This window comes from Corapipo altera, unplaced genomic scaffold (genome assembly GCF_003945725.1).
Source record: "Corapipo altera isolate COAL_440 unplaced genomic scaffold, ASM394572v1 1, whole genome shotgun sequence".
In the NCBI taxonomy this organism is placed as follows: Eukaryota; Metazoa; Chordata; class Aves; order Passeriformes; family Pipridae; genus Corapipo; species Corapipo altera.
In genome coordinates, this window is record NW_020884873.1 from 18,796,167 (window position 1) to 18,823,199 (window position 27,033).

General features: G+C 42.8%; 1 protein-coding gene across 4 annotated transcripts in view; it reads left to right on the plus strand.

The window, feature by feature from the left end:
- Positions 1-27,033, plus strand: part of GRIN2B (glutamate ionotropic receptor NMDA type subunit 2B) — a 212,570-nt gene that overhangs the window by 18,120 nt on the left and 167,417 nt on the right. For 2 of the 4 annotated variants that reach the window (XM_027664313.1, XM_027664321.1), the window contains exon 3: positions 18,171-18,599. In XM_027664313.1, coding sequence (XP_027520114.1) covers positions 18,189-18,599 — 411 coding nt within the window. In that variant the 5' untranslated portion in view covers positions 18,171-18,188. Of the gene's footprint in view, positions 1-18,043; positions 18,600-20,405; positions 20,510-27,033 lie in introns of those variants that run through there. The other 2 variants (XM_027664328.1, XM_027664305.1) reach the window with 2 other exon arrangements.

Below are 27,033 nucleotides of genomic sequence, written 5' to 3' on the forward strand. Positions count from 1 at the left end.
ACCCAGCATCAGAGAAACAGGTTCTTGCTGCAAACTTTTAAGGGCACCATTTAAGACAAAGGCTGAAGCACTGCATGCAAGTGAGGCTGTGCTGTCCTGGGCTACAGGGAAGACTCAACTTGTGGTAGAGAGAAGGGTAGGGTCCCCTATCTGACTTTTCTGTGTATTGGCTTTTATTGAGTTAATCAAGAGCTGTGGTCGTTTCCCTTCCCTGCCCCAACAGTTTGTTCCTGCAGCAGTTCAGTGGTCTGACAAGCCCGCCTTCATTGCTGGTTGAGCATAGCCTATCAGGTTGTTGGCTGGAGTGGATGAAATGCAGGCACAGGTCTCTGTCTGCCTTACCAGCTGCCTGCAGTACCTTCTCACGAGCACGGCAAGCTAAGGTTGGACAAGTCTTTAACAGTAGCAGAATTTGTCAGAGTCCATGAGGAAGTCACTCAGCAGCACACTTGAGCTTCTGCAAGCTGGGATGATGGACACACCCCACCATACAGCTGTATTCAAAAACCATATTTCTTTTGTGCTTATGAGGTGCCCTGAGACTTTTCAGCTGATGATGCCATACTTACTCTTTACTTGGTCTTGCCTTTCAGAGCTCTACCCCTGGCATTCTTCAGTGGTTTGGCACTTACTGAAAGAAATAAAGCACACCATACAGAGCAGAAAAGCGCTTTACAAAGCATGTTCTGATGAAGTCAGCTTCTTGAACAGCTGTGACAGGGACAGAAAAGCAGCCAGAAATACAGAAAGGGGAATATGATGGGAGACATGCTGGTGAATCTATCATGAGATCTGCAAGATCTGTGCCTAGAGATCAGTGCTCAGTGCTGTCTTACCTGTGAAGCTCTCATCCCAGACTTCCAAGGCTCTGCTGCCGTTGTTAGGTTTGCAGATGTTTTATGTGATATGGGGTTTGGGATACAGTAAAATTCCATGTCCTCTCTGAAAAAACTATGGAGCATACTGATTTTCCTTAGATTTCTGTAATGGCTTTCCACTTCTTATGTATTTATGTTTAACTCTTTATTTTTTTTTCAGAAGACAGCTGCTGGGCTCATGCAGTTTGTAACTTGTTAGTACCAGTGCACTGAGTCAACCACACGCCCTGTACCTGTAGAATTCTTAGGAAGAACTGTACTCTTGTTGCTAGAGTATTGGATGATGGTGAGGAACTTGGTCTGGAAATCTCTATAGCAGAGCAGAATATTTCTACCTTTCAGTTAGCTTTTGAAAAATTAAAATGTTACATTATACCTAAAGAAAGAAGCAACCGTCTGAATGCCTTCATTCTAGAAATGAGTTGGTTTGAACAATACGAAAAGTCTGTTTCTTTCCCCAAAGTACTTCTGAGTGGCCAGGTTTGCCTGAGTCAGAATGGAGTTGTACTTCGGAGCTGCAAAAGCTTTGTCCAAACACAGTCCTTTTCCTTTGAAGGAGATTTCAGAGAAGCCATGGTTTGGAAACATAGACTCAGCTCAAGTGATGGCTCAGGGACACCAGAACTGACATGGACAGCAGCTGCTCTGAAGGTCGTATGGGTAGAGTCAGCAAAGTGGGAGTCAGCACTGGGCGTGCAAACGTATGCATGTGCAAACCCCTGTTAGCACCTGGCTGCCTTGTCCCCTCATGATGCTGCAGTACCAGTTTCCTACCCCAAAGGGCTGCGTACCTGCCTGCACCCCGCCTGCCCTGATGTGCTCTTGTGTGCTGGCATTAGTAGACATGTTTGTAGGACATTCTGACCTGCTTCATGCTTGACAGACGGTAGAAGATGATTGCTGGAGGCAGCCTTTAGTCTGCTTGTAGATTGACTTCGGGGATTACATGCAGGTACATCTGAGCTGCAGCCTTGATGTACCATGGTTCTGCATGACTTTATAGTGCTTGAGAGGCACAAACTTCGTGTGAGATGTTTGCAGCAGCATGTGTGTTCTAATTTCTGAAGAAGATGCTTGGCATATCCACCTTCCACTTGCATTGGGAGCCAAAGTACATAAAGCAGCATCTTTCCCGTAGCCTGTTTCTTGTTTCTGCTGTTGTTAATATCCATTGAAAACCTTTTTTTCCTGCACAGTACTGCAGGTTGGAAAGACTGATGGCACCCAAGGTGAATCACTACATGTTGATGTATTTACTTTACCTGTTGCTCTGTAGAAGCCTGAGATCCAGATACTGAGGTTTTAACAGCTCCCTGCCAATCAGATTAAATATTTAGCAGCAATAGGTTCTGGGCATTGCATTTCTGACAGTGTATTTCATGCATCATTTGCTGTACACGTTGGGAGATTTTTAGCTGCCGCTTGCAAAGTAACTCCCTCTCCCCTCTCTCTCCCATTATTATCTCTTCTTTCCACTGTCTCTCTCAATTTTCACTTTTCTTCTTGTTCTCACTTTCTTTGCCCTGCTGATTTCTTTCCCTTAGCTTTTCCTCTCTTTCTCTGATCGCTGTTCATAAGTATGTGGTTGCGTACATTGCACCTGGAATGGATTAATCATCAGCTTGTGATGGAGGAGTGGAAGCACTAACTGGATCTAACTGAGAATGCCCACCTTCTTGGAAAAGTGTGCACAACTAGATGTGGGTGTAGGCTGATGGTTGTTTTGGGGAGTGGAAAGCACCCTGAGGACAAGAAAAGGGAAAGTATTTCTGTCATCCCTCTCTCCATGATGCAGCTCATCTATCTGCAAGAACTATCTGCTTTGCTCTTATCACATGTGCTAATTGCTCTGGGACTGTGACTGTGGGGCAGCCTTTTTCCTTTTAGTCCCTTTCTGGCTGAAACTTTTGTAGGAAAAGAGTGCATGGGCTTAGTCATCCAACTGGAAATGTGGTCATGTCCGTCCCAGTAGGGTCCCCTTGTCCCACCAATTGTCAGCTTGCAGCAGACTTCTGTGTCAGCTGTGTTGACGTCTGGCTGACACCCCGTTGCTGGGATGAGACTCATCAAACCCAAAAATCTAATGAAGGCTGAAAAAAAGGAAAAAGATGTCTCTAGGTGAGGTTTCAGCATGGGATGGTATTTTCTGTAACAGCAGAGGGTTGTTTCCTGGAACACCGCAAACAGTATAGAAGGGACAAAGACCTTCCTTCACTTCCTTCAGGTGCTGGACAGCAGCAGGTTTCACTTGTACAGTTGTCTGGTGGTCATCTGAGTTTTCAGACATGATATCTAAGGAGACGGTCCTTTAGAAGGACTCTGTGAAACAAGGATTAGAACTGTCACTAGCGGTTGTTCTGGGCTGATACAGGGCTGAGGAGCGTAAAGTATCCTAGGCTAGTGAGCTCTGTAGACAGGATGGTGCCCTGCATATTTTTTGCTGCAAAGCCTTCTCTAGAGCTTGTCTGTCTTTCACTGATTGCTTGCCATATTTTTATGCTGTTCACTATAAGCTGTGATCAGATGGTTTGGCTCTTCATTGCCTTGTTCCCTTCACTCTTTGGTATGTGCATCTTTTCGTCTACTCTTGCTCTGTGTTGCCTGCCTAAACATGCCATTGCAGTCCCAGAGGAAGCCTGTGGTTCTTACTGCCTCTGTGTATGCCCTGTGTGATTGCTGCTCTGCATTCCTGTCATCTCACATCTGGTACTCAGCCCCAACTGCTCCAACTGTCCTGCATTACCAGTCCAGGAGATGATGATTAGCACTAGGGCCAGGTTTTTCAAGCTGCTGTGACAAGTCTGAAGCCATCTGGTGAAACATCAACCTCTTTATTTCTTGTTTCTGTTGGCAAGGGACATATCCCCTCTTCACACCAGTGAGCTTGAAGGTGTGAGGGAGACAGGACTGATGCTAATAAAGGGACATTTGGGAAGATACCTTGCTTTGAAAGTTGGGATGTGTAGGAGATTATTTCCCCTTATGAGAGGAGTGGGGACCCTTAGGTAGAGGGAAGAGGAGAGTGGACCCATGAGGTCATAGTAGCTAGAGAAGATGGCTCTTCATTTGCTCTGTTGCAATGGGCACTGAGAATCTGCTGGGCTGGGGTGTGGCAGGCCAGATGGTTTGAAGTAGGTACTGGGACGTTTGGGAAATGGCTTCAGCAGAGATAAGGCATAGAAAACACCTGTAAATTCTGTAAAACAGAACAGCTAGTGATTGGCAAACCAGACTGCTTAATTTCTTGATTTTTTTTTTTCCCCCCTTTCCCTACCCATTGCTCTGGCCCCTTGCAGTCCATTCCCTGCATCTGGTGGCTTATTTCCCTACAGATATTATCTTGGCAGTAACTCAAACCTGAGCACCTCCCTTGGGGAGTTTATGCACTGTGTGAGTGCTTTTTCTTTCCCTAATGTCTGGGTATCTGATATATTGGGTTTGAAGTGGTGGTCTTTTGTTTGTGTGGGGTGGTTTGTTTGTTTTTTAAATACATATATATGCTTTTTATAAATAAATAAAAATATTAACAGTGGGGGGAAGGTGTAAGGCAGATGGATCCAGAGAGGACAATCCCTCAGCTGGATGCCAGGCAGCCTGGGGAACTGAAGGGGCTGCACAGTTTGCCCACCAGCTCACCTCAGCTCCAGGGCTGGGAGCTCAGTCGTGGTCTTTTAGGTCCTCTCATCTCTTTAATTAGGAAAAGAAGAATGATAAATAAGTATTGCTGTTTGTCTTGCTGAAGTATCCCTGGCCTCTGGATGAAGTGGTGACAGGGCTGTGCTAGGAATATGGTCAGGGAGGTGGAGGGTCCCTGAAGCTTTGCAGGCTCTGAAGATAAAGTACAAACAAGGGGAAGGAGATCCCAGAGCAACACCAGGCAATGTAGTCAGGTGATAATGCATACATGTCTTGTTTATTCCAGCTTTTCCCTTTCTCCTCTGAGACAAATATCACTAGGAGTGTGGCAAGAGGCTTCTCCCTGGATGTATGCTCTGTTTATAGATCATGAACCCCCTCCAGTGGCATCCAGTGGCTCACAAAGGTGCTCACACCTGTGCAAAGTGAGTTAAAATGCTGCCACATGAGGTCAGAGGGGCTTTACACCCCTCTGTCACAGAGGTAGTGGAAATGGGTAGTGCAAAGGCGTCTGAAAATTTTAATGTGCTTTGGCATCTTCATATATATATATAACAATTGACACGGCTGCATGCAGAAATGCTGCCTGGCTTGGAAACAAGGTCCTGTCGCAGTGTTGTCCTGAATAGGACACCAAAACAGGGGCTGTGTCAGAGGCTTTGCAGGAAGCAAGCATAATGTGTAAGTGCTAATTTATTTTCTTTTTTTTAAATTTGAAACTGGTGATCCCATGGGGCTAGAGTTCAGCCCTGTGGCCTGGACCTGGCCTGCAGGAGAATCAAAGCTGTGATGAGTAGAAGAAACAAGAAAACACCAAAGTGAGCACAGTCCCAGGAAGTTCCAGGGGGATGAGTGGTGTGCTCAAGGCATTTGGAGAGGCAGTTCATATGGGCAACAGGGTTTGCTTTATCTACATTGTTTTAAGGATGGGTAATACTTGCAGCATATAATCTTTGGCTGTTCAGGATGTCAATATTGGTACTGTCATATACAAACAAGTTTGAGACTTAGCTCATGACTGCAACCTGTTGTTAACTGACTGCTTTAATGTGGTGGTTGTTTGGCACTATAAACTCAGAGTTGTACAAAAGCCCTTCAGAGGACAGGACTGGCACTTCAGCACTACTGCAGCAATTCAGCATGGGCAGGGTGAAGACAACCTTGATGCTGTATCCACCAAACTCTTGCCTCCAGGCTGAGTGGTGCCTCCTCTTCCACTCCAGAAACAACTCTTGAGAGGGAGAACAGCTGCAACTTGAATGTTGTCTCTACCTTTTCTTTTTCCTTCCCAGGACTGTTTTTGAGTTTTCCTGTTTTTAGGAATACATGTCTTTAGTGTGTTTAGGAACTGGTGCCATTGCAGGTCTGGCAGGAAAGGGGTAAAGAGCTGCTTCTCTCACCTACTTTCCTCCTTCAAAGAAAGGCAGCCCTATCTGGTTCAGGATGAGACAGAGCACATATATACCCTTTAAATGTATATAAAAATAATAATAATGAAGACACATATATTTATATATAAATACATACATAGTGTATGTACATGTAAAAAACCACACACTCTCATTTTACCTTATATTTAATTCTGCAGTGGGAATGCACTACTCTTGCAACAATGTTCTACAGCAGGAAATGATGGGAACTGGAAGAATTTGAGTTAGGGTGGACATCTTTTCTCTTGACTCCAGGACTACTCCAGCCTTCATCAGCTGTCCCTGGTCAATAAAAAAATCCCCCAAAGCAGAGCAGTTGCTCTCTGTAAACTTGTCAATGACAACGAATACCCTGTGGCTGCCAGAACCCAGGTCTTGCTCAGGTGCTCAGCAGGTACAGTGGTTCACAGTATCCAACAGGATCACAAGGTTACAGGCTGCAAGCAGTTTTTCCAAGCAGGGGGCCACGTTTAGAGGCAGAAACTTCTTTTTGATCTGAATCTAATGGAAAAATTCCCTCTCTCTCCCTGGAAATACTGAGATACCGCAAGTTTAGAGGTACCAATAAGAGGGAACTAATTAACTGTGGTGAAATTGTCAGTTAGTTTCCTCCCTTGGCTCCCAGGACTTCTAAGGTTTACAGCTGTGGACCTGGCCTGAGGCCATGGGCCCTCAGAATTACATCTGAGGACTTCTCTATGATTCCCAGATTTCTGGCACCTCTGGCACTGTAGCCCCAACCAGGACTGTTGGGGTCTCTAGGCTCCACGATTTTTTGTTTAGGACTGAACTAGAGCTCCCAGGACTCTTTGACCATGTTATAAAGCCTAGTGACTCTGGTCTAGCCACCTACCCAGATCTATTTAAATCCAGGATCTGAGGGCTTCCATTTCAGAGACCCACGGCTAGATCATCTCCTATTTTGAGTTTCTGCAAGTGAATTGAAATGGGGTTGGGCTTTACATTTCCACTGTCCAAGACCCCCTGGATCTGTGGCAGACTGCCAGGGCAGATCTCTTGATGAAATAGAAGATTTCAAAATCTGGCTTGAAATTGCCAGGTGGATGGGTCCTGGTGCTTAGAAGAGCTGTAGCTCCACCCCAGACGCTGAAGGCTGTCTGGCTGCAATACCTCCCTCTCCAAAACTCCACATTGCTCTTGCTCTTCCTTGCAAGCAAAGAAGCTGCTTTGGACTAGGTGGAAATCTGTCATGAGTTTAGATGTTTTCGTGAGAGTAAGCTTAACAAACATGCAGTTGGTGACATGTTTCATCACAAACTATGGATCAGCAATATTTTGCACTTTGAGTCAATGTGGCAAAGTTGATATTAAACATCAGGAATTAGCTTGGAAACTGCTAACTATTTGTGGTATTGCAGGATTTCCCTTCTCTCTATTCCTAGCTAAACTAGGATTTATTGTCCTGAAGATCTTGGACATACAGGTTTTAATACACTCTCTTGGGATCCTGTGAGTAATGTTGTGTATGATCTCACAAGAAGACATTGCTGCCTTCGGGTAAGTGCAATGGAAAGCAATAATAATAATCTTAGCTCCTGTAGCTTCTATCACTTGAGAGTGAAAAGTACTTTAAATACCATAAATAATTAAACATTCTAACTCTATGAAACAGAGAAGATGCATCTCTGCCTTTCTGATGAAGAGAATAAGGCAAAGAATGAGAAGGAAAACAACGGTGTTTACACTTTCAGAAAATGCTTATTGATTTTAGAGGGTAGTATGAGGGATTAGAACAAGACTTCACTGGTTGTGGTTCATTCCCTCCATGCTTTCAAGATTTAAAACCAGATACTGAACACTGTGAATACAAGTGAGCTAAGATGTACCAAGGATGGACCAAACATATGACAGTACTTAAAGTGAGGAATGGGACTGTGAAGGACAAAAAATGGATTAGAGGTAAATGATGGATGGAGAAAGCTGAGAAATGTAGTAGAGTAGGACATATATTCTAGCTTGAAGGAAGTTGATGGGGAATATTGAAATTTTGGATTTTCTTTTATACTAAGCCCTCTTATGCTGTTTTAAAAGTGTAAACTGATCTTAAAGCATAAGTAACTCATGGCTACACTTTGCCCATAGTATTGATTTTTATTTACTGGTAGTCACTATTGTGACAATTGTCTGATTCTGGTTGTGTTCTCCCTTACTCTTGCTACTAATGCTTTTTTTGCTGCTGCAGATGTAAGCTATAGTGACTTCTGTGTAAATGAGATGTGGCCCAAGGGGGCTGAGCTGCACCCTGAGGAAGCCAATGATAGAGCTGAGCTGGGAGGCGACATAGGCTGGTACTTTCTTGTATGCATTGGCTGGCACAAGGAGGAATGAACAGCTATATGAGCTACTGGGAACGGTGGCTGAACTGGCCAGCATCAATGAATTTGAGGGGCTGGAGAAAACAGAAAATAGAGAAGAAAATGCACGGAATTGGCATTCAGCTGAGCCAAACAATCTGTTTGCTTGAACTGGATTGGGCCTTCCCATCCCTGTTCCTGAAGCATCAGCAACTATAGTCCAGACATGGCTTTGCCTGTATATCTTTCTGTCATTGCAGCTCTGTAAATATGATCAAGTGCTGAGCAGAGGGAGAGGTCAGCGGTTGCTGGGCTGAGTCCCTCCAACTGGGAGAGCTTTCTGGACACTATTGATTGAAGGTCTTACTAAGACGAATTGGCCCTGACCTGTCATACAATTGTAGGCACAGCATGGTCTGGTGCACAGCACTAATGTACTGTGAAAGCATATTGTATTCAGCTGCTTGATGACTGGTATCTTACTGGTCATTGAACTCAGGGAGAGAAAGTTAGGGAAAGAGAAGAGTGTTCAGTGGGAAGAAGAAAGAGGGAAAGAAGAAAAATGAGACCACCAAAAAAAAATTTCTGATTTACAGTTGTCAATTTTCCCTTTATCCTGGCTTCAGTATTTTTTGTAAGGATCAAGTTTTTCTAAAGGGGTAAGTGTTTTTTGGAATGCTTCTGGGTTGGAAGTGTAGAGATCCAAACATCTTGAATTGGCACTCTTATAGGTGTTACACATTTGGGTTCCCTTGTTAATTCTCCTGGGTAGATTTAGTTTTGTTTTTTAGTAAGTAATGATAACGGGAACATAAAAGTCCTTTACCAAGGATCAGAGTGAGGAAAATGGAGGGATAAAAGGACTGGAAGTTACAAGGAAGGAGACTTAAATCAAAATTTTCTGGGAAGTCATCCATCATTTCTAGTGGCCTGACCACTTTTGACCTCTCTTGGCTTCAATGGCTGTGGCTTCCTCTTTCCCCATGCTAAAACCATGTCTTCATCCCTTTCACTTCCAGATTAGTTCCCTGTCTCATTTAATGAGCAAGGCTGGTGTTGTCACAGGGTCCCTTGGTGATTAAACCTCATTTTCCGAAATGCTACGTACCGCTGGAAATCAAGAGGCCATGAGGCTCCTGAGGGATGCTGGCAGTTTGTGAAACATGGCCCATCAGTGTCTGTAGCACTGCAGCTCGGTCCTGGACCAGCTCACAGGATGCATCTCTCTCTTCACTCTGCTGCCTCCACTCAGCAGCTCTTTTGTCCTCATCACGTCTTGGCGTTTCAGGCATTGAGACACCTTCTTTGCCATTTCTGCTGTCTGTAACACCTTTATGAGAGTATGATCAGGCCTGGTGAACTCTGGCACTCTGCTTTAGGGCTGTTTAAAAGTTGCCGTAGCAATGCCATGATGAGCAGAGGTGGTGCATATTTTCTCCTAGCTTGTCCTTGTTGCATGGGTTCCAAGACTGAAATGCGCACCCATGAAGATCTTCCTTAAGGGATGGGCGGTTTTATGTTTTAAAGCTGCATCCCATGTCATATGTTATATCTGAGGAGACTGGCAGCAAACTGGATGACTATGTCCAAAGTGCACGTGTAGTTTGAGGCTGTCTTCTTCTGATTCAGATGCCCTTTTGGGGATTCTTGTATAAGAAGAAATCACTGAATTTCAGCCTTAAAAAAAGACATACCATATTTTATTTCTGACTTACAGTATGTCTTAAAAAACCTTTGTGATTTGGCTTCTACAGTGTTTACATCCAGCATCCAAACAATTAAGGACTGTCTCTTGATGTGAGACTTTGAGTAACCAATGGGGATCTTGGTTACTTAAATGGGGATCTTGGGATTCTGGTGTGGAATTTGGCATCTGCCTTCAGGAGACAGTGCAGACTCGCCTGCCTGCTCTGTGTTTTCCCTTTAAGGAAAGAACACAGGGAACAAACAGGTACTGAGTGAGGTGCATGACAGAGTCTGGGGAATAGGAAACTCCTTCCACCAATGGAAGTAAAAGTTCTCTATGATTTTTAAATTTTGAAATCCAATGTATCAATCTGTCAATGCACAAAATGCACAGTTGATTAAGGTTGAACAGAAAACCTCAAGTTAATACATCAAATAATAAGAAATGCCAAGGATATGCTTCTCTAAACCATCCAAGTGAAGTTAAACATATGTTTCTCATGGATATTAATGGATTGAAAGTATTTAAATCCCTAGCTTTTGCAATTGCAGTCTTTAATATTCTCATGTTATTAATGTGCTGTTGATTCCTGCTTGGAAACGAAAACTGGAAGTGGATAACTAAGAAAGGAAGGAAGGGATTGTCTCATGGATTTCCAAAGCGTTTCAGTTCTATTTAACAGGCAAACCTGATGTTGCTCTGTGCAGCATTCTGCTGCCTGTTTAAACTGAGTCTTGCACTTGAGGAGGCAAAGCTGCTTTCAGCCATGCTGAAATCCCTGTGGAGGGGCCTCCCACACAGCAACACGTCCTTTGATTTGGATGGTCTTGCTCTGAGCCTGGATCCATTTCTGAGATGGGGCAGATTACAGTGGGAAGTGGGAAATGGTGCATGCCTTGTAAGCTTTGAACCCCTTGTTTCAAACGGAACAAGCAGAGTGACAGCTGTGGCAATCCAACCCTCCAGGTGGTGAGGATATTACAGTCTCTGGCAGGGAGGACCTGTCTCATCCCTCTAAACTTCTCTAAGCAGGATGCTGGGGGGAGGATGAGATCCTGGCAGGGGAATGGTGGCTCCAGCCTGGCTCTGCAAGCCAGGCTTGCAGAGAGCAGTGGCCGTGCCAAGCCTTTATGCTCTGGCATTTAGAAGTTGGCACTGGGCAATGCCAGACTGACCTGCTGTCTTACTTAATGGCTTTTGTGTGTGTGACACTGAGTCCCGCAGCTCTGCACGTGTGTGCCAGTCTGGATAAGCAGGTCAGACTCCCTCTCTCTCCCGCCCAGCCATTACCCTCATTGCTCATTCTGATGAGAATCCAAGGGGACTCAACGTATGAGGAGCGATAAACACAAGCTGAACTTTTGCTGCAGTAGAGGAAAGTCTCAAGGGGTGATCAGATAACCACCTACAAGCATTTTCACGGTGGAAACGGTGAGTCAAGTGGGAGAAATTGTTTAGGCTGAGTGAAGAAGATACTATTAAAGTTGCAGGATAGCTGAGCAAAGGGAAAATTTAGGCTGTTTAGGGAAATATTTCTAAACGTGAGCCTTAGAGTTGTCTCCTAGCAGTGGTAATCCTACTGTTTGTGTCATTTCAGAGCAGGTAGTATGCTAAGCAGGTGCGGTAGACAGTAATCCTGAAGTGACTGAGGAAGGGCAAGACTATTAAACAGAGGATTTTAATTTTTGATTTCTATGAATCATTTGGTATTGGGCTCAACAGAAACTCGCAGGCTGTAGCTGTGTCAGCTATCACCCGTGATATGTAAAATACGTGGGTGGGAGGAAGTGGGAAGGACATTGGGAACTTACCCTTGGGCAAGCTTACAATAATGAGACATAGTTCTTCATCTGTTGGGAATGATATGGGTCTAATTGATGATCAAAGCGGGTTTTGTACTGCCTTAAGTGCAGGGAGAAAATTGCTCTTCTCCTTTGTGTGGGGTAGAAAAGGGGAAGCACTTTTTCACCTTATTCCTGGATACACCTGTTGGATAGACAGAGGCAAACTAGCCTCTGATGTATCTGACACTACCCAAGTCAGGGAGGAGTTTGTACCTGGCTTAATAAAGAAAGAACAGCTTTGAAGAAAATAAATAGAGAATAGAAGTAAACATATGTGCTACTTTCCATCCAGTGTCTATGGAAAGAAAGCTAACAGTGAGTTAATGAGAGAACTCCAAGGGCTTTGAAGGCTTTAATAGGGGGTGTGTGATACATTCCCCAAAAGAACAATGCTGACTTGGGAGAAGTAAGGGAAAATTGGAAACGTTCTGTAAGTTAGATAGAAATGAATCTGTAGGACTTTCCAGGCATGGGACAAAGGTACATGTTGGAGAGGGAGGGACTGTGAAGAGAAGAAAGAAGACCTGCCCAGAAGGCGTCAGAGAAATGTTTCTACCACTGTCATAGGAACATTTTTATATTAGAATGATAATATAAGTGAAGTTCAAAGCTAGTTAAAATAAACTAAACCACGCCGGTTTTAATCTTTAATCTAAAACTACTGAAATGCCCTTGGGAGTCTGTTTACTCAGGGTCACCGTGATGAACCATTTTGGTGCTGGACTGTTGCATTCACCAGTGTATGGCGCTTTCTATTGTCTCTAGTCTCTACCGTCTTTTGTGTTCTGAACGTATGGAGATTTTCCTGCAGCATCATTCATTCTGTTTATCAGCACCTGAAGTGTGCAGATGCTTATAAGACACATCTATCGTGCCCCAGATCCATCCTCCTCTTCTTTGTGTCTGTTGACAAAATTCCTGGAACAACAGGGCTGTGAGCCAAAAGAAGATTTATGGACACTTATGTCACCAACGTAGTAAGAAGTAATGTGGGAAACAGCAGCACAAGAGTTGTCAAGGTACAAATAACCTAGCCTGAAGGTGTGCTATGATAATGGTTAAAGCAATGTTAGAAGAGGAGGAATGCTTCTTCAGAGATATACAATATGCAGCAAGTCTAGATTGCAGAGACGGCAGTAGCCATGAGAATGGGAGGTTCTCCTAAGCTGAAATTGGGTCCCCAAAAATCAGGGAGTTAGAGAAACTTAGGTGTAAATTGTGGTGTGATTTATAGCTTTAAACTCTAGCTCTTAGGAATAACAGTTTTTGAGGTTTCAGTCTGTCCTGCCTGGGTTTTTTTTGCATGGGTCTTAGCTCCTGCAGTTTGCCATAAGGTAGGTAGTAGACAAAAAGATCAAATAGTCACCAGTCTTCTGTCACTGGCAAACACAGAGTTCTGCCACTGGTAAACACAGAAATGGTGTTCTTCTTTGGTCTGGACATACATGTATTTCTTTGATGGACAACCCAGTAGCACATCTAGGCAACATTAACTTCCCTACGGCTACTTCTAGTGCAGTCGCTGTTCCCTGATGGGGAACAAAACACGTTCCAGCTTTGTAGAGTATTTCACAGGTGAGGTGGATTTCTTCCTACCCCCAGGGACCTGAAACATAAGGATTGCTTTTGGATTCATTGTCTGATACTTCTCAAACTGTCAGAGAAATGAAGGCAGTGTGAATTAAGATGCTGTCAAGTATGAACAAATACCAAAGGGTATGATAATGCTGATGTCTAACACAGGGGCTGGCAGGACATCTGTCTCTAGCTAGTAATGGGACCCAGAAAGAACTGGGAGAGGAACTTCCCTGTAGCCCTCCGGGGAAGTATTGGAAGAGGATGCTGGAGGTAGGTGATGCTTTTCTTTCTCCGTATGGAGCCAGTGTCCCTGCAAAGTTCCCTTTGCTGGTGGCTAGTGCCATTGTTCATCCTCCTGTCCCAAGCTTTATCTTCCTCTTAATTAGGAAATCTGCCTTCAAGACAGCTTTTTGTCTGGGACTGCAGTCTTCTAAGACTTCCTTTTCTCTTGCTGTCTTGAGCTTGGAGACAGCTCCCTAGGGGCTATTGTACAAGGCTATGTGGGTGGCACAATTGCAGCAGGAGGTACCAGCATCAGCACACAACAGAAATGCCCCCAAAATCTTGTGACCAGCCCATATTCTGCCTCAGTTTCTTTACCTGACGTGACGATTGGCTGGCTGTGCTGTACACTGCTTGAGTAGTAGTCTGTTTACAGTTAGCCTGGTTGAATGCAAAGTGACTGGTCTGTGTACTTTCTGTATTTTGAAATATCATCCAGAAATATCTCTTAGTGCTGAGCTGTATTTTGCCTGTGCAGCCTAATAATTTTCTATTAATACTTATCTTAGGTCTGATCCACATAAAAGTGCAGTGTCAAATAAGGTTCTCATGATATTTTTAAGCAGTCTAACCTTTGGTCCTGGCTAAATTCCAATCTGAATAATTACTGACTACCTACATTTTTCTTGCATTTTCAATTGAAGAAGTTAGCTTTCCCTTCCTGTTTTGAAAGTGATTGTGTAACATTGCTCTGCAGTAAGTAGATGCTGCATTCCTCTACAATGGTGCGTATGTTTTACTGGTAAATTAAACGAGATTATAGAGGTATAATGGTTTTACTGGCATGTTTATACCTAAATATAGATATGTCTGTAAAACCACTTCATCTAATGGCCCTCCCATATATTTTTTTTCCAGGGAGTAAGAGACAACATAATAGTGTGGAGTACTGTGTAAGGGATTTTACTTAGCAGTCTGGAGTCTGGGATTTGCTAAATTGTTTTAAAGTACCAAAATCACAGAAAAGACTTCACTGTGTTGCCCCACACCACCACCAAGGGAAAATCCTGCTCATGTAAAATATTTTGTAATAAAATATCCCTGCATGTTTTAATAATCATTCTTGACTGGTGAAATTATACTGTAAAATTATTAAAGTTGCTTGAAACACAAAGGGTAAATGTCCTGTTTTACAGCTGCAGCCCTGTCAGGTGCTTATGAATTTCTTCATGTGTGAATTTCTTCATTCCTCTTCTTCACTGGGAACAAGAACCCACTCAGGAGGAGGTCCATGTGCTGCCTCCAGTGCTTCCTTGGTTGGGTGCCTTGTATGTTTGCATTCAGGCACCATAGAAATTAATAGACAAAACTTGTTGCTGTGTATGCAGAAACACATTTTCAGGATAGTTCTGGGGTCACCTTAATCTGATAAGTCTGTGGTCCTTCACCCTTCCCTTGCCTCTATTAGCACACATTCAAAAGGGGCTTGTAGTGAGCCAGACCAGGGGAGGAAAGTGAGATTAGGTTTGTGCTGGAATGTTTGTCCCTTTCTCTAAGAGCCACCACCTGCATGTGAGCAGACATGTGCAGAGTGGCTACTGCTCAGGAACAGAAGTCAGCCCCAAGGAGGGAAGGGACTGTAACTCCATGAGCACCCCTGTTGCAGTCTCTGAGCAGCTCAACTCCATGCTGTGACCCTGCTGCTGCCTTATGGGAGCTGAATGGTGAAAACCACACTCAGCTCTGGGTTGCGTGTAATTTATTGATGTTATCCTGCCTTATCACATCCCTGTGTCCCGTTATACAAGGGAGCCCAGCCTGGATCTGGTACCTGCTATTCCCTCAGAGGGACACTGATCTGTGGCACATGGATGGCCCCTGGAGCACCTGAAAGACATTATGAACATGACGGTAATGTTATGTATGAGTGAGAGAGGGCAAGATAGATGTCTTGGTTGGTACAACACAGGCTACGTAAGCATTGCTATGCCTGATCCGGGGAGGGGTTAAAGATGACGATCCAAATTGGAGGTGCTGGGTTGGCTATAGAGACACAGACACCCTCCTCTTTGTATTAGCTTCTTCCTAGCCCTGGCTGCTCCCTGCATATCTGGCCAAAGCTTAGGAACTGGCACTGGACAGATAACTCCATCGTGTGTTTAATGGAAAAATCTGCCTGAGGGGGGGGCACATTGCATGAGCTAGACACCCAACAGATTGGACAGATTGGCACCTATGTGCTCTTCAAGATCTGGACTCTCTTATCCTGCTTAGAGATAGATGTTAGCGATTTATTGGCTTTGATGCAGGTGAAGAGAAAGGGATGGACTTTTTGGCTGCCATTTTTCCCACTGGGAGAAGCCTGTGCTTGGGTGTGAAGGCTGACAGCTGCCATGATTGCCTGTATAGCTTCTGCATGAATGCTATCTGAGCCCTGGGTTGGAAGGCCTTGTTAAATATTCCTGGTGGGAGAAGGACTGGGAAAAACCTACACTATTCTCCCTGGGCATCACAACTAGCCATTGCCTAATCAAGTGTAATATACTGTATGAGTCAATGCAGGAGACATATTTTAAGAGAACAAATATAGCATTAAAGTGAGTGAGCAAGAGACTGAGAGACAGAGTGTATAGAGTGCATTAAAGTTAATAAAGCATTGAAGGAACGGGGACTGCATTTCACTGTGAAGGAATCTAATTTAGTGACTCGTAATTGGAGGATAACAGTCATGCTGGAATGAAGTTAACTGTTCATTTTGCCAAACTCTCAAAGTCTCTTGGTTCTCCTTGTGAGCATCTCTCGGAAAGTGAATCCGTCAGAGTTTAGAATCGATCGGTGCTTCACAGCCGTGGTCCCTTTCAGCCTTCTTAAGTGGATTTGGTTCCTCTGGTGCATATTTATTATCTGTTTTATTATCTGCTTATTTATCTGGTAATATCAATGCAGGATACATTCTATCTACTTAGCATGACAGTGAGGGAGCAGGTGCTAAGCCTATGTGTTCTCCAGGGCAGGGAAAGATTGGCCCCTTGTGCCTTTTCCCTATGGATGGCTGGTGTCAGGTAGGGCTGTTTTGTGGGCTTCCCACTTCCACAAAGTTTTGCCAGCATTGTCTCTGCTGCTGTGGCTTTCTGTTCATGTGACAGAGGCAGATGTAGCAGCGAACAGTATGGAAGGATCCTGTTCTTGGACACCCAAGAACAGAGGTGCAGTGCAAAAAAGTGCAGGGCTAGTGTATTTATCTGAAGTGTGCCTGGCTGCTGAAGAACAGAATTGTGGGCATGAGTGGCTGAGCAGGACATTTTGCCCTGGGGAAAAGTCTTCTTTAGTTTGAAATGCCTGAAATCTCCTTGGGACATGAACTGGCCCGGGGTGGGCAATACCAAGCAGTGCTACCTCTCACAGCAGTGGTGGGCGAATGTGGGGACACTGCTCTGTTGTCCACAGACCAGGGCTGGGGTTCTGATCTTTACACTGCATAGGTGCTGTAAAACTTAGTTTGTTAATGTTTGTAAAGTGCCTTGAGGATGAAAAGTGCTGTGGAAATGCAAACTATTGTTAAAATGAGAGTAAATAAAGAAAGAACTAGGAACAATCCCTTTGGGAACTGTCCTGCTCAGGCAGGGGCTGGAGAGATGACCTCATTGGATTATTCTGTTTCTACTGTTACAAAATAAAGTGGATGTGTTCAGGGAAAAGATCGATGTAACATACCTGGCTGTAGTAGCTGAGGGTGAACCATCATAAGCTCTGTAAGTATTTCTGCTTCTGTGCAAAAATAGCTGTTATATGGGCTTGGAGGGAATGTCTTCTCTGTGCTGCATTGATCCATTTTTGGCCCCAACCACTGGGAAATTTTGTATTCCTGTTTTTTTGGTTTTTTTTTTAAAAGAACCCTGTATTGGTGGAAAGCATATAGCTGACTGTACTACCGACTGGAGCTGTGTGTGTCCTGGTGGTGGTAGGAAGGTCGTATGCAATGGATACACACGTACACGCATACATATACATCCAATGACCTTGCCCATTTGTGCTCACTTTATTCTGGAGGGACTGTGATGAGAGGGTAAAAGGGGGCCCTTATCTGCCTGTTCTCCTCAGTCTCTGTGCCTGTACCTTCTGCAAAAGTCCAAACTGATTGCAAGCACCAGTCATTCCTTTGTGTTGAGGGTGAGCACTCAGACATGGGCTTGACATAAGCAATTAATTTCACAAAGTCAGCCGATCAGCTGTCAAAGGACAATTCTCTATCACTTTTGACTTGGGTCTCAGAGTGACTTGGGACCTGAGAGATGACATGATCACATCTTCTGCTGACAGCTGTTTTCTTAAGTGATTCCAAAGTCTGAAGTAGAGGCTGGACTGGTCTGACACTAGCCCCCCCCCCCGCCCCCCCAATTTTAACACAGCCCTGAATGTAGCCAAAGGGCTAGGCATTAGATGAGAAGGATTGTTGGGAGGAGAGCTAGTGGCTGAGGAAGATCAATGGATCTGCCTCGAAGGCTGACTGCATGACTGACTTGTCAATTAATCACTTTCGTTTACTTTCCCCCTTTCCCTTTTTTTATTTCCTCACTCAGGGAGTCAAAGAACCGAAGATGAGGCCCCGTGTGGAGTGCTACTCTCCAAGGTTTTGGCTGGTGCTGGCAGTCCTTGCAACAACAGGGAGCGGGGCCCATGCCCAGAAAAGCCACCCGAGCATTGGCATTGCAGTCATCCTGGTGGGCACCTCAGACGAAGTGGCCATCAAAGATGCCCACGAGAAAGATGACTTCCACCACCTCTCAGTGGTGCCTCGGGTGGAGCTGGTGGCCATGAATGAGACAGATCCTAAGAGCATCATCACCCGCATCTGTGACCTCATGTCAGATCGGAAGATTCAAGGGGTGGTATTTGCTGATGACACAGACCAGGAAGCCATTGCCCAGATCCTGGACTTCATCTCTGCCCAGACCCTCACTCCCATCCTGGGCATCCATGGAGGCTCCTCTATGATCATGGCAGATAAGGTAAACTTAAATGAGCTTCCTCCTATTGCAGACCTGTGGATCAAAACTTAAAACAGAAAGAAATATCTTATTCTGTGATCCTCAGGTGTTGTCTCATGGGGCCGAAGGGTTGAGGGATTAGACAGTTTCAGATTCAAAGAGAGATTAAAGGAGCTAACTGTGTGTAGCACCACTGAGAAGAGCCTATTAATCATGTGGAATTATCTGCAACAGAGAAAAAACGAGGAAGGAAAGGAGCAGGTAGAAGAGAGCTGAAAAAGAAGTGGCCCTTTTGTTCTTCCTTAGGGAGGATAAAGAACCCCTGACAATTGTAATTCTTTTTAAAGGTTTTATTTTTGCCCGTGTTTTACCTTAGAAGATCCAGGGATTCTAGCCTGGGTTTTTACTGCAGGTAGCTGGAGGACACTGTGGTATTTTCAGGGACATTTAATACAGCTCTTACATCTTAATTGGAATATAATTGAATCTTTAATAAAGCCATCCTCTCTCAGAAGGGTTCATTAGCTCCTGAAGTTAAATAGATGTTGGCTAAAACAACTAACCAGTCTGAACCAGTCCAGTTAAGTCTTTCTTTTTTTTCCACTGCACTACTTTATTCCTTCATATCATTGACATTTTACTGTTTTCCCAGGCCCTAGCCAGTCTTCTAAGGAATTACTACGCAATCAAGCCTTCCCCTACTGGTTTTGAACAGGGCAAGATGTAGAGGGAGTAGCATCTTTGACCAGCTAATTACTGTTATCTTAGTGGAGCCTCCATGAGGTGCAGGTGGACCTGATAGAAGTTTTCCTCCTGTGAGGAACAGGGGACCCAACAAGTCACACCTGAGTCTGCGTTTGGCCAGATGGTGTAGCTAACATGCCTCTGGGCTACTGTGGGCCATGCAAATGTATGAGAGAAGCTGGCTGTCCTTTTCCCTGCAGGCTCAAAGCCAGAGAGAGTTAAGGCCAAGCCTTTTATTGAGAAGACCCTTTTCACCTATGCTTGTGCATTCCAAAGAAGTAAGCAGGGACACAAGCTGACAACCTTTTTCTTTTACATGTTGTTTTTAAACAAATCTGAGGTATTTAACTAGGCAGAATCGGGTCTAATTGAATGAAGAGTGGGAATTAACCTGGCCACTGTTGCTTTTCCTCAGAAACAGATCTAGTGGGAAAAGAAATCCAGGTACTTTCTGTTTTATTTACCTTGCAAATAAATAATCCAGTGCAGGCTATTGGAGATGATAACAAATTATTTTCTCACTCTTTGACCAACTGTTCAGTTGCCAAATAACATACAGTTAATACACAGTATTGTTTTCTCATATCAGCCTTTGAACTGAAATAGTCACTGAATAAAATAATCATGGGCCTTTTTTACTCTCTCTCTTTGAATGGTTGTACATGTGCTAAAGTCATGCAGACACATTTCACCCACAATAAAGCTTTTCTGCCTTGGAGGACAATCAGACAGCAATGCTGCATCTTGATGCTCTCCTGCCTGTTGCATTGCATGGTTATCAATCTCTGTGCAAAAGAGGGTCTGAAGCATTGCTTGAGTGCTGCATTTCACACTTATGGTGACATTTTACATCCTCTTTGAACAAGTGTAAGAGTTACTGACACAAGACCTTCTAGGTACTGGGAAAAGGTCCTTGTGACTTTGAACATGGCAGGCAAAATTCTGATTTCAGATTCCCACAGTGTAAATCCAGCATAAACCCATTGCCTTTGGCAGGATTAGATCAAATTTACCTGCTGTAATTCAAAGAGAAATCTGACCTATTGAACTTTGAAAAGATTTTTTTTTTCTACCTGTCTCTAGTCTCTCCTTGGGAAGGCAACATCTCCTGCCACTGCCCTGTGTACCCCACTGGCTTGCTTCTAAAGATCATTCTGGCAGGCAAGCAGCCCACAGGGAGCTCGAAGGTAGAATCCTTATGAATGGAGATTTCTGTTTTACCAAGCTCCCCCCCCCTTTTTTTTTTTTAAGTTTTGCAGACAGGAGAAGCAGGTTATGTACAAAGATCTGCAGTTTTAGGAAAGGCCAAGGTTTCTTAAACATAATTTGAAAAGGCTGACCTTTACATCTTCTGATCCGCAGGTGTGTAATCTTTATTGGATAATATTTATTTGATGAATTGAATGAAAATATGGTAGAGAGTAAATACACTAAAATTCTACTAAAAATACTGAAGTCAGCCTGCTAAGTCCTTAAGCAATTCCATTTTCCACAGAGGGCCTTGACAGAGGCTTTACTTTTAGTGACTCTTAGTCATGTTCTTTGCAGATGAGTTGTGTGGCTGAGGTTTGATCCTGCAAGCATGGATTGCTTCTTTCAGCATCTCCTCAACGCCCACAGCAGTCAGCTGTGATTGAACTTGCTCAGCATTTCACAGGTTCAGATCTGCACATACAGCTTCGTTATGCTCCCTGAGTGTTTGTGATCAGTAGCGCCAATGCAAACCTAAAGAACGCTACAAACCACTAATGCCTTGGTGTGACAGATAAGCCCCTCTTCTCTGGAGGTTAATGCAAAAACTCCTTAGTCAAACCACCTTTCCCAGAGTAGCATGTGAAATTCTGTTTCACCTTCAATGAGGGTTTTGTAAGTGTGTCTGCAAGGAAATTTGGGTCATGTAAAAAAGGCTTTGTAATGTACCATGCAACTGGTAAATTGAGACACAAAAGAGCAGGGAAAAAGAAAAAAAAAAAAGAAAAAAAAATGAGGATTTCAAGCCCAAATTTTATTTTCTCCTGTATATAAAACCAGAAATATTGCGTGATGTGCACCATAAGCTGGCGTTATCTCAGTTAACATGCATCTGGAAATTTGCTACCCACCAGCTAGAGGTCTAGGCATCAGTGGTGAAGGAGGCACCACCTGAGAACCATTCACCCCACCCACCTCAGGGTGCAGTGAAATGCTCGTGGGACAGTCCTGTGTCTCCTCACTGTTTACTGAAGAAGGCTGTACCTCAGCTTGTTCGTGATGCCTCAAGTTAAATGCCATGATCCTGTAACATAGCAGGTGGAGGTATGTTGCTGAAAGTGTAACATCTGGTTTTCCTGATTCTTTTTGTTCACACTCGCATTCTTTAATATTGCATTGGATTACATTTTGTAGATAATGTTTATGTATTTTTGTTTTCATGGTGTTTTGCTTTTTTTCTCTGAAAAATAGGTATAGAGGAATTTGTATATGTTTTTGCTGTTTTACTCAGTGTTCATGTCTCTAATTCCACCTGCTTAGCTGTTACAGAGTGTTGCATTTAATTTCTGCCTAATTTGGCATAAGAAAAAAATGACCAGATGATCTGTGTGCACACTGTGATCTGGGTTCAGTTCCAGGAAAATGGTGAGGTACAGATACATGATGTGCCTCACTTGAGCTCTGGAGAGACCACTTTGCCGAGTGAGAGTTGTGTCATAGCCAGTTAAGTTCCTTTAGTCGCTGATAAGCATGCCAGCAGTGATGCCAAACACAGTGAAGTACAGTAGTTATTTTGTGGGGACTGGATAGCCTAGGAGTGATGGCTGAGGGGATCCAACAGCCCCCATGTTAGTTCCTCTCAGAGGAGCAGGGCCTGTAGCTCTGCGACAGGATAGAAGAGTGCTCATGCTGTTTTGGCCCTGTAAGTAAGCACCTCTTCCTTGTTTTGGTGCTGACACCTTGAAAAGGATTAGGGAGATAACATCGTCTCACCTGGACCTGTGATGAGAAAGGGAAGAGCACTGATCACTGATGATCTGTGTTTAATCCAAAATAGATGAAATGGAGAGGAGAGAAATGTGCACCAGTACCAGTGTTAGGTTTTTGTGGTAGAATGACTTTGCTTGTGGAAGCTTGCTGGTCTCTTTAGTTTGCCTGATGTTGCCACAATGACCTTACTTTTTGTATTATCTGATTTTAAGCATTGGTTTGTATTGTCCAGAGGACTGCAATGCATTTTTGACCAATAAGCATATCTGCTCCCATTCCAGTGTTTAAAATAATGTCTTGTTTCTCCCCAGTTGTTTTGAAAGCAGAAATTCAATTGTATGAGGATGCTCTATGTTAGGAGGTTGATGGTGAAAGTAAACCTTCAAGGCTGCAAACCAAACTTCAGTTCAGATAACCACACAAACCAGTATCTTGTATTTGCAGTCCTGAGACTGGCAGTCTGGACTGGGCTTTTCTTCACTGTAATTTCAATATTCCCTAAATCACTTCTGGCCAGAACTAGGAGGTAAAGGAGCAATCACAAACACCCACCCCCCCCCAAACTAACAGATATACATTTATAGATGTCTCAAGAGAAGGGTGAATTGTTATTCAGATTTAGAAAACTTACTGTGTTGGAAAAGATTTAGCTCCTTGCCTAAAAAGTGACCACACCATTTGTCTGACTGATCCATTTTGTAATGATAGAACTATTTATTTGTTTTAAAATAACAGAAAAAGTCAACTTGGTGATAATGAATGCAGAAAATGCCTTGGGTTCTCTTATAGCACAGCTGGTGACCATCATTTTTGCCAGAACTGTGCCTTCCTATTTCTCCACAGTCGCATTATTTTGTCAAAGCTTCTTGTCCTGTGAAGCGTTATAGTAACACAGGGGTGCACAGGCAGCACAGGAAAATACTGGAAGAAGAGGATGGTTACGTTTTCCCAGGTGAAAATCATTCTTCTCTGTCTCCACATCCCTTGCTGTTTTCTCCAGGGCTTGCCCACACAGGGATATGTGCCATATGCATCAGCATACTGATGGAAATAAAATGGTAGGAAGGAATGATCTGTTGAACTGGGCTGTGCCAGTAATAAAATTTGTATAAAAGCTGCATGAAACTAACCTGAAATCTAAAATCTGATCTGTTCTAGGCCAGATTCTCCTTCCTTTTTTTCACAGAGCACGGAGCTGACTTTTCTGTTATTCCCTCCTCTACCTTGTTCTTTTTTCCCATTTATACCAAAGCTGCAATGTTTTCTCAGCCTTTTCATCCCCACTTCATAAATTCCTCTCCCCTTTGTTTTTCTTTTCTGTAAGGCTTCCAAGAAATGTTGTCTCTCTCTTTTGATGCTGAAGGCTGCTGTGATTGCTCCATGCTTGGGCCATGCTGCTGCAGCAGTGATTTCCTTGGTATTTTGATGAGGAGCAAGTCCAAACTTGGACAACAGGTGTAAAGCACCAGGGAAAAAGAGTACCTGTCGGTCAGAGTGCAGCAAAGTGATGCTGCAGATACAGGGAAGCCAAAATTAGTTGGATAAGATGAACACCTAGATACACACTGAAACCAGGACAAAGTCAAAGACACTGGGACAGTGCTGCTAAAAGCAGAACATCTGTAATTAAAAGGAAAGCACTTTCACTCTCAGGTTTCCAAAGGTTAAATAATAGGCATGCATGGGGAATGCAAACCTCATTTTTTGGATGTAAATTTGTTTCATTTCCATTAGGGATGACATCTGAAATTTTTCGAGCCCTTGTGTGAAGGAAATTCAGTTAAAAAAAAAAAGATAAAGTTCCCTTTGAACGGATTATATGAACTGAAGTAAAATAAATTAAAAAAAAAATGTTGCTTAGAAGGGAGAAGAACACACATTTTGATCTGCAGACATTGAAAGATTTCTTTCCCTTTTTTCCCTCCAGACAAATTTATATGCAATTCCTGTAAGTTCACAAAGCATTTTCATTTCCCTGAAACTGCATTTGATGACAGTAATAGTTTAAATGTTTCTTAAACTAATCTAATAATTAGCAAAGACAAGTTTGATATTAAAAAATAAAATAAAAAGAAATTGGCAGTTTCCCTTCAAGCTTTTAATAATTTTTATTGAGGACATGATTAATACACTTCATTTGGTACTCAGTTTGCTTTTGCTACCAAATGAAAGCTCTGTGTGGCTCACAAATAATGAACTAAATATCATGTATTCTCAAATTATGAATTTGCTGCAAAAGTTGAGGAGGGAGAATAAAAGGTAGGTCACAGATATAAGCAATATACATACAAAATGACTTTTTTTTTCATGTAAAGAAAGGGAATATAGGTAGCATATTTTTGTGAAGTTTAACACCTGAGAGTTTCCCTAGAACAATTTTTATTACTTTAGAAAGAAATCACAGCATTTAAAATCCCTCAGGTATTAGGAAACCTGGAAATGAACTTTTAAGAGCTTTAACCTCTCCCTAGGGCCCTTAAATCCTTCAATGTTAACTCTCATTTTCTAAACAAGAGCTCAAGTACTCTCATCAGTATTATTTAAATGAAAAAATGACTTTTCAAAGAAATGTATAATTTCTTTTATTAATTATCCTATTAAAATAATCTGGATTTTTTGTTTTGGTTGGTTTTTTTTTTTATTTTTTTTATTTTTAAAGCTTCCCTCTATTTTATCTCCAATTTCCTTGGGAGGAACTCCATTTCAAGGTCTTCAATTTTTCTAGGGTATTCTTTTCAAGAGTCTCAGGGGAAAAAGTGGAGTTTGATTCCTTTTTTTTAAATTTTATCACTTAGAAGCAACAAGAAAGCACCTTTAAAAAACCAAAAAAACCAAAACAAAAGTCTTACGCAAATGTAACTTTCCATTAAATATCTCTATCACTTTTTCCCCCTCTAATAATTTATACTGGATGCACTTCATATCTGTCCTGAGCCTTGTACACCTGATGCTTGAAGATGTCATCCGAGCTTGAGCATCACAGAATTGGGAAGAAGAAAACCTGGGGTGCCCTGGTGAGACTCATACCCTGCTAAGGTGCCCTGGGATGCTTTTGGGCAGAGGCAGCGCTGAAGGAGAAGATGGCTTCTGGAGGTGCCTTCCCTTAGCAGAAGTTGTCTCAGACAAGAAATGTTAAGCAAAACTGAAGTCTGATTCTCTTACATCAGCCTTTTGCAGCTATTTATAAACTGTTTTGTTTTGGGTCATAGGATTCTTCTTCCAGGAGTACAGAGTGTTAGTTTTCTTCTGTTGTTATAGTGATGTTTTCTTTTGAGGGACAGAAGACCTTTCCTTCTCTAGCTCTGCACGCAACTGCTGCAAACTACCTGAGGTAAAGAGAAGCTGAATTAACCTTATTACTATTGTTGTTTAAATGCAGTGTTGTCATTCTTTGCCTGGAAATAGAACTACTGAAGTGAGGAAAATATTGATTTCTACCTAGCTTGGATCTGGCAAGTAATAGGGTTTCTGTGAAAAAGTTCTTTCTTGCTAGATTTCTAACCTTGATTTTTACACTAATGATGTTTAGTTAGATCTCCAAATCTGTAAACACTTACCTAAAGAAAATCTGGAAGCTTGATGAGATCTGACCCATAGTTATTTATAATTACTATTACAACCCCTTTCTTCAAAACAAAAAACCCAACACAAAAGTCTTAAATCAATTTGTGCCATCCCCAGCCGGACAAGGAGATTAGTTTCTTCAATCTGGACAGGCAGTCCTTTATTACAACCTCAAGCAGTTACTTGTCTCACAAAATCTAAATTAATTACACTCAAATTTGTCCCTGCCCTAAACTGGCCTCAAAATGAAATTGAAAACACAGAGTGTGAAATTGCCCAATGCTGCTGCTTTAGATCTGTGTGTCATTCCCCAGTAACCGCAGGACAGAGGGAACCAATTCTTTCCAGGGAATCTCTTATTCTCTTTGCCTTTTATTTGCCTCATTAACCAAGTTTGGAGGGGATGGATTATGAGGGAACTTAAGGGAAGTACATATACACAGACTGGAAAAAACAGGGTACAGGAAAAGGTAAAATTGTAGTCTGTGACTGTTAAGGGTGTGGAGGAGCCAATATATGAAGAAAGAGTGTAACAGCTGTATGTGTGCATTGTAGATGGACTGAACAATGAGTCAGGGTATGATTTATATACTCAATGAATAGAGGTAGAGTAAGATTAGAGAAAAAAATGGTTGGTGTAGCTGCCAGAAGTAGCAGTAGGAATGACAGGATAAAGTTAAGGAAATATATTAAATGATGTATTATGATACATTAAATGATAATATTAAATGATATATATGTGTATCAAGGAAAAGGCTCAGACACTGCGTTTTATTAAAAAGTGCTCTAGACTTCTTAGGGAAGAGTGTGGAAACCATATTTCTTCAGCTGTTTTCAAGCAGAACTGAGTTAAGTGCTGGAGAACATGTTATATAGATACAGCAAAGGAGAAGGAGGATGAATGAGAGGAAAGATGGCAAAACTTCTCCTGAACATAGGATCATGGGAAGAAAATTAAAAAAAAAAAAAAAGAAAAAAATAGGTTCTGAGAGTGAGGAAAAAAAAGTGTCCTGGAGACTCCGTCGAGGCAATTTTTCTGTGTTTTGGCAATAGCTTCTAGCTGTATATCTGTGAAGTTCCTGATGAAAACAATAAATGTATGTTTCAGAGGAAGGGGGAAGAAGGAACAAAGGACATGGAGAGTCTAAGGGTGGCTAGGCAAAAAAGTAAAAAAGGCAGGTACACA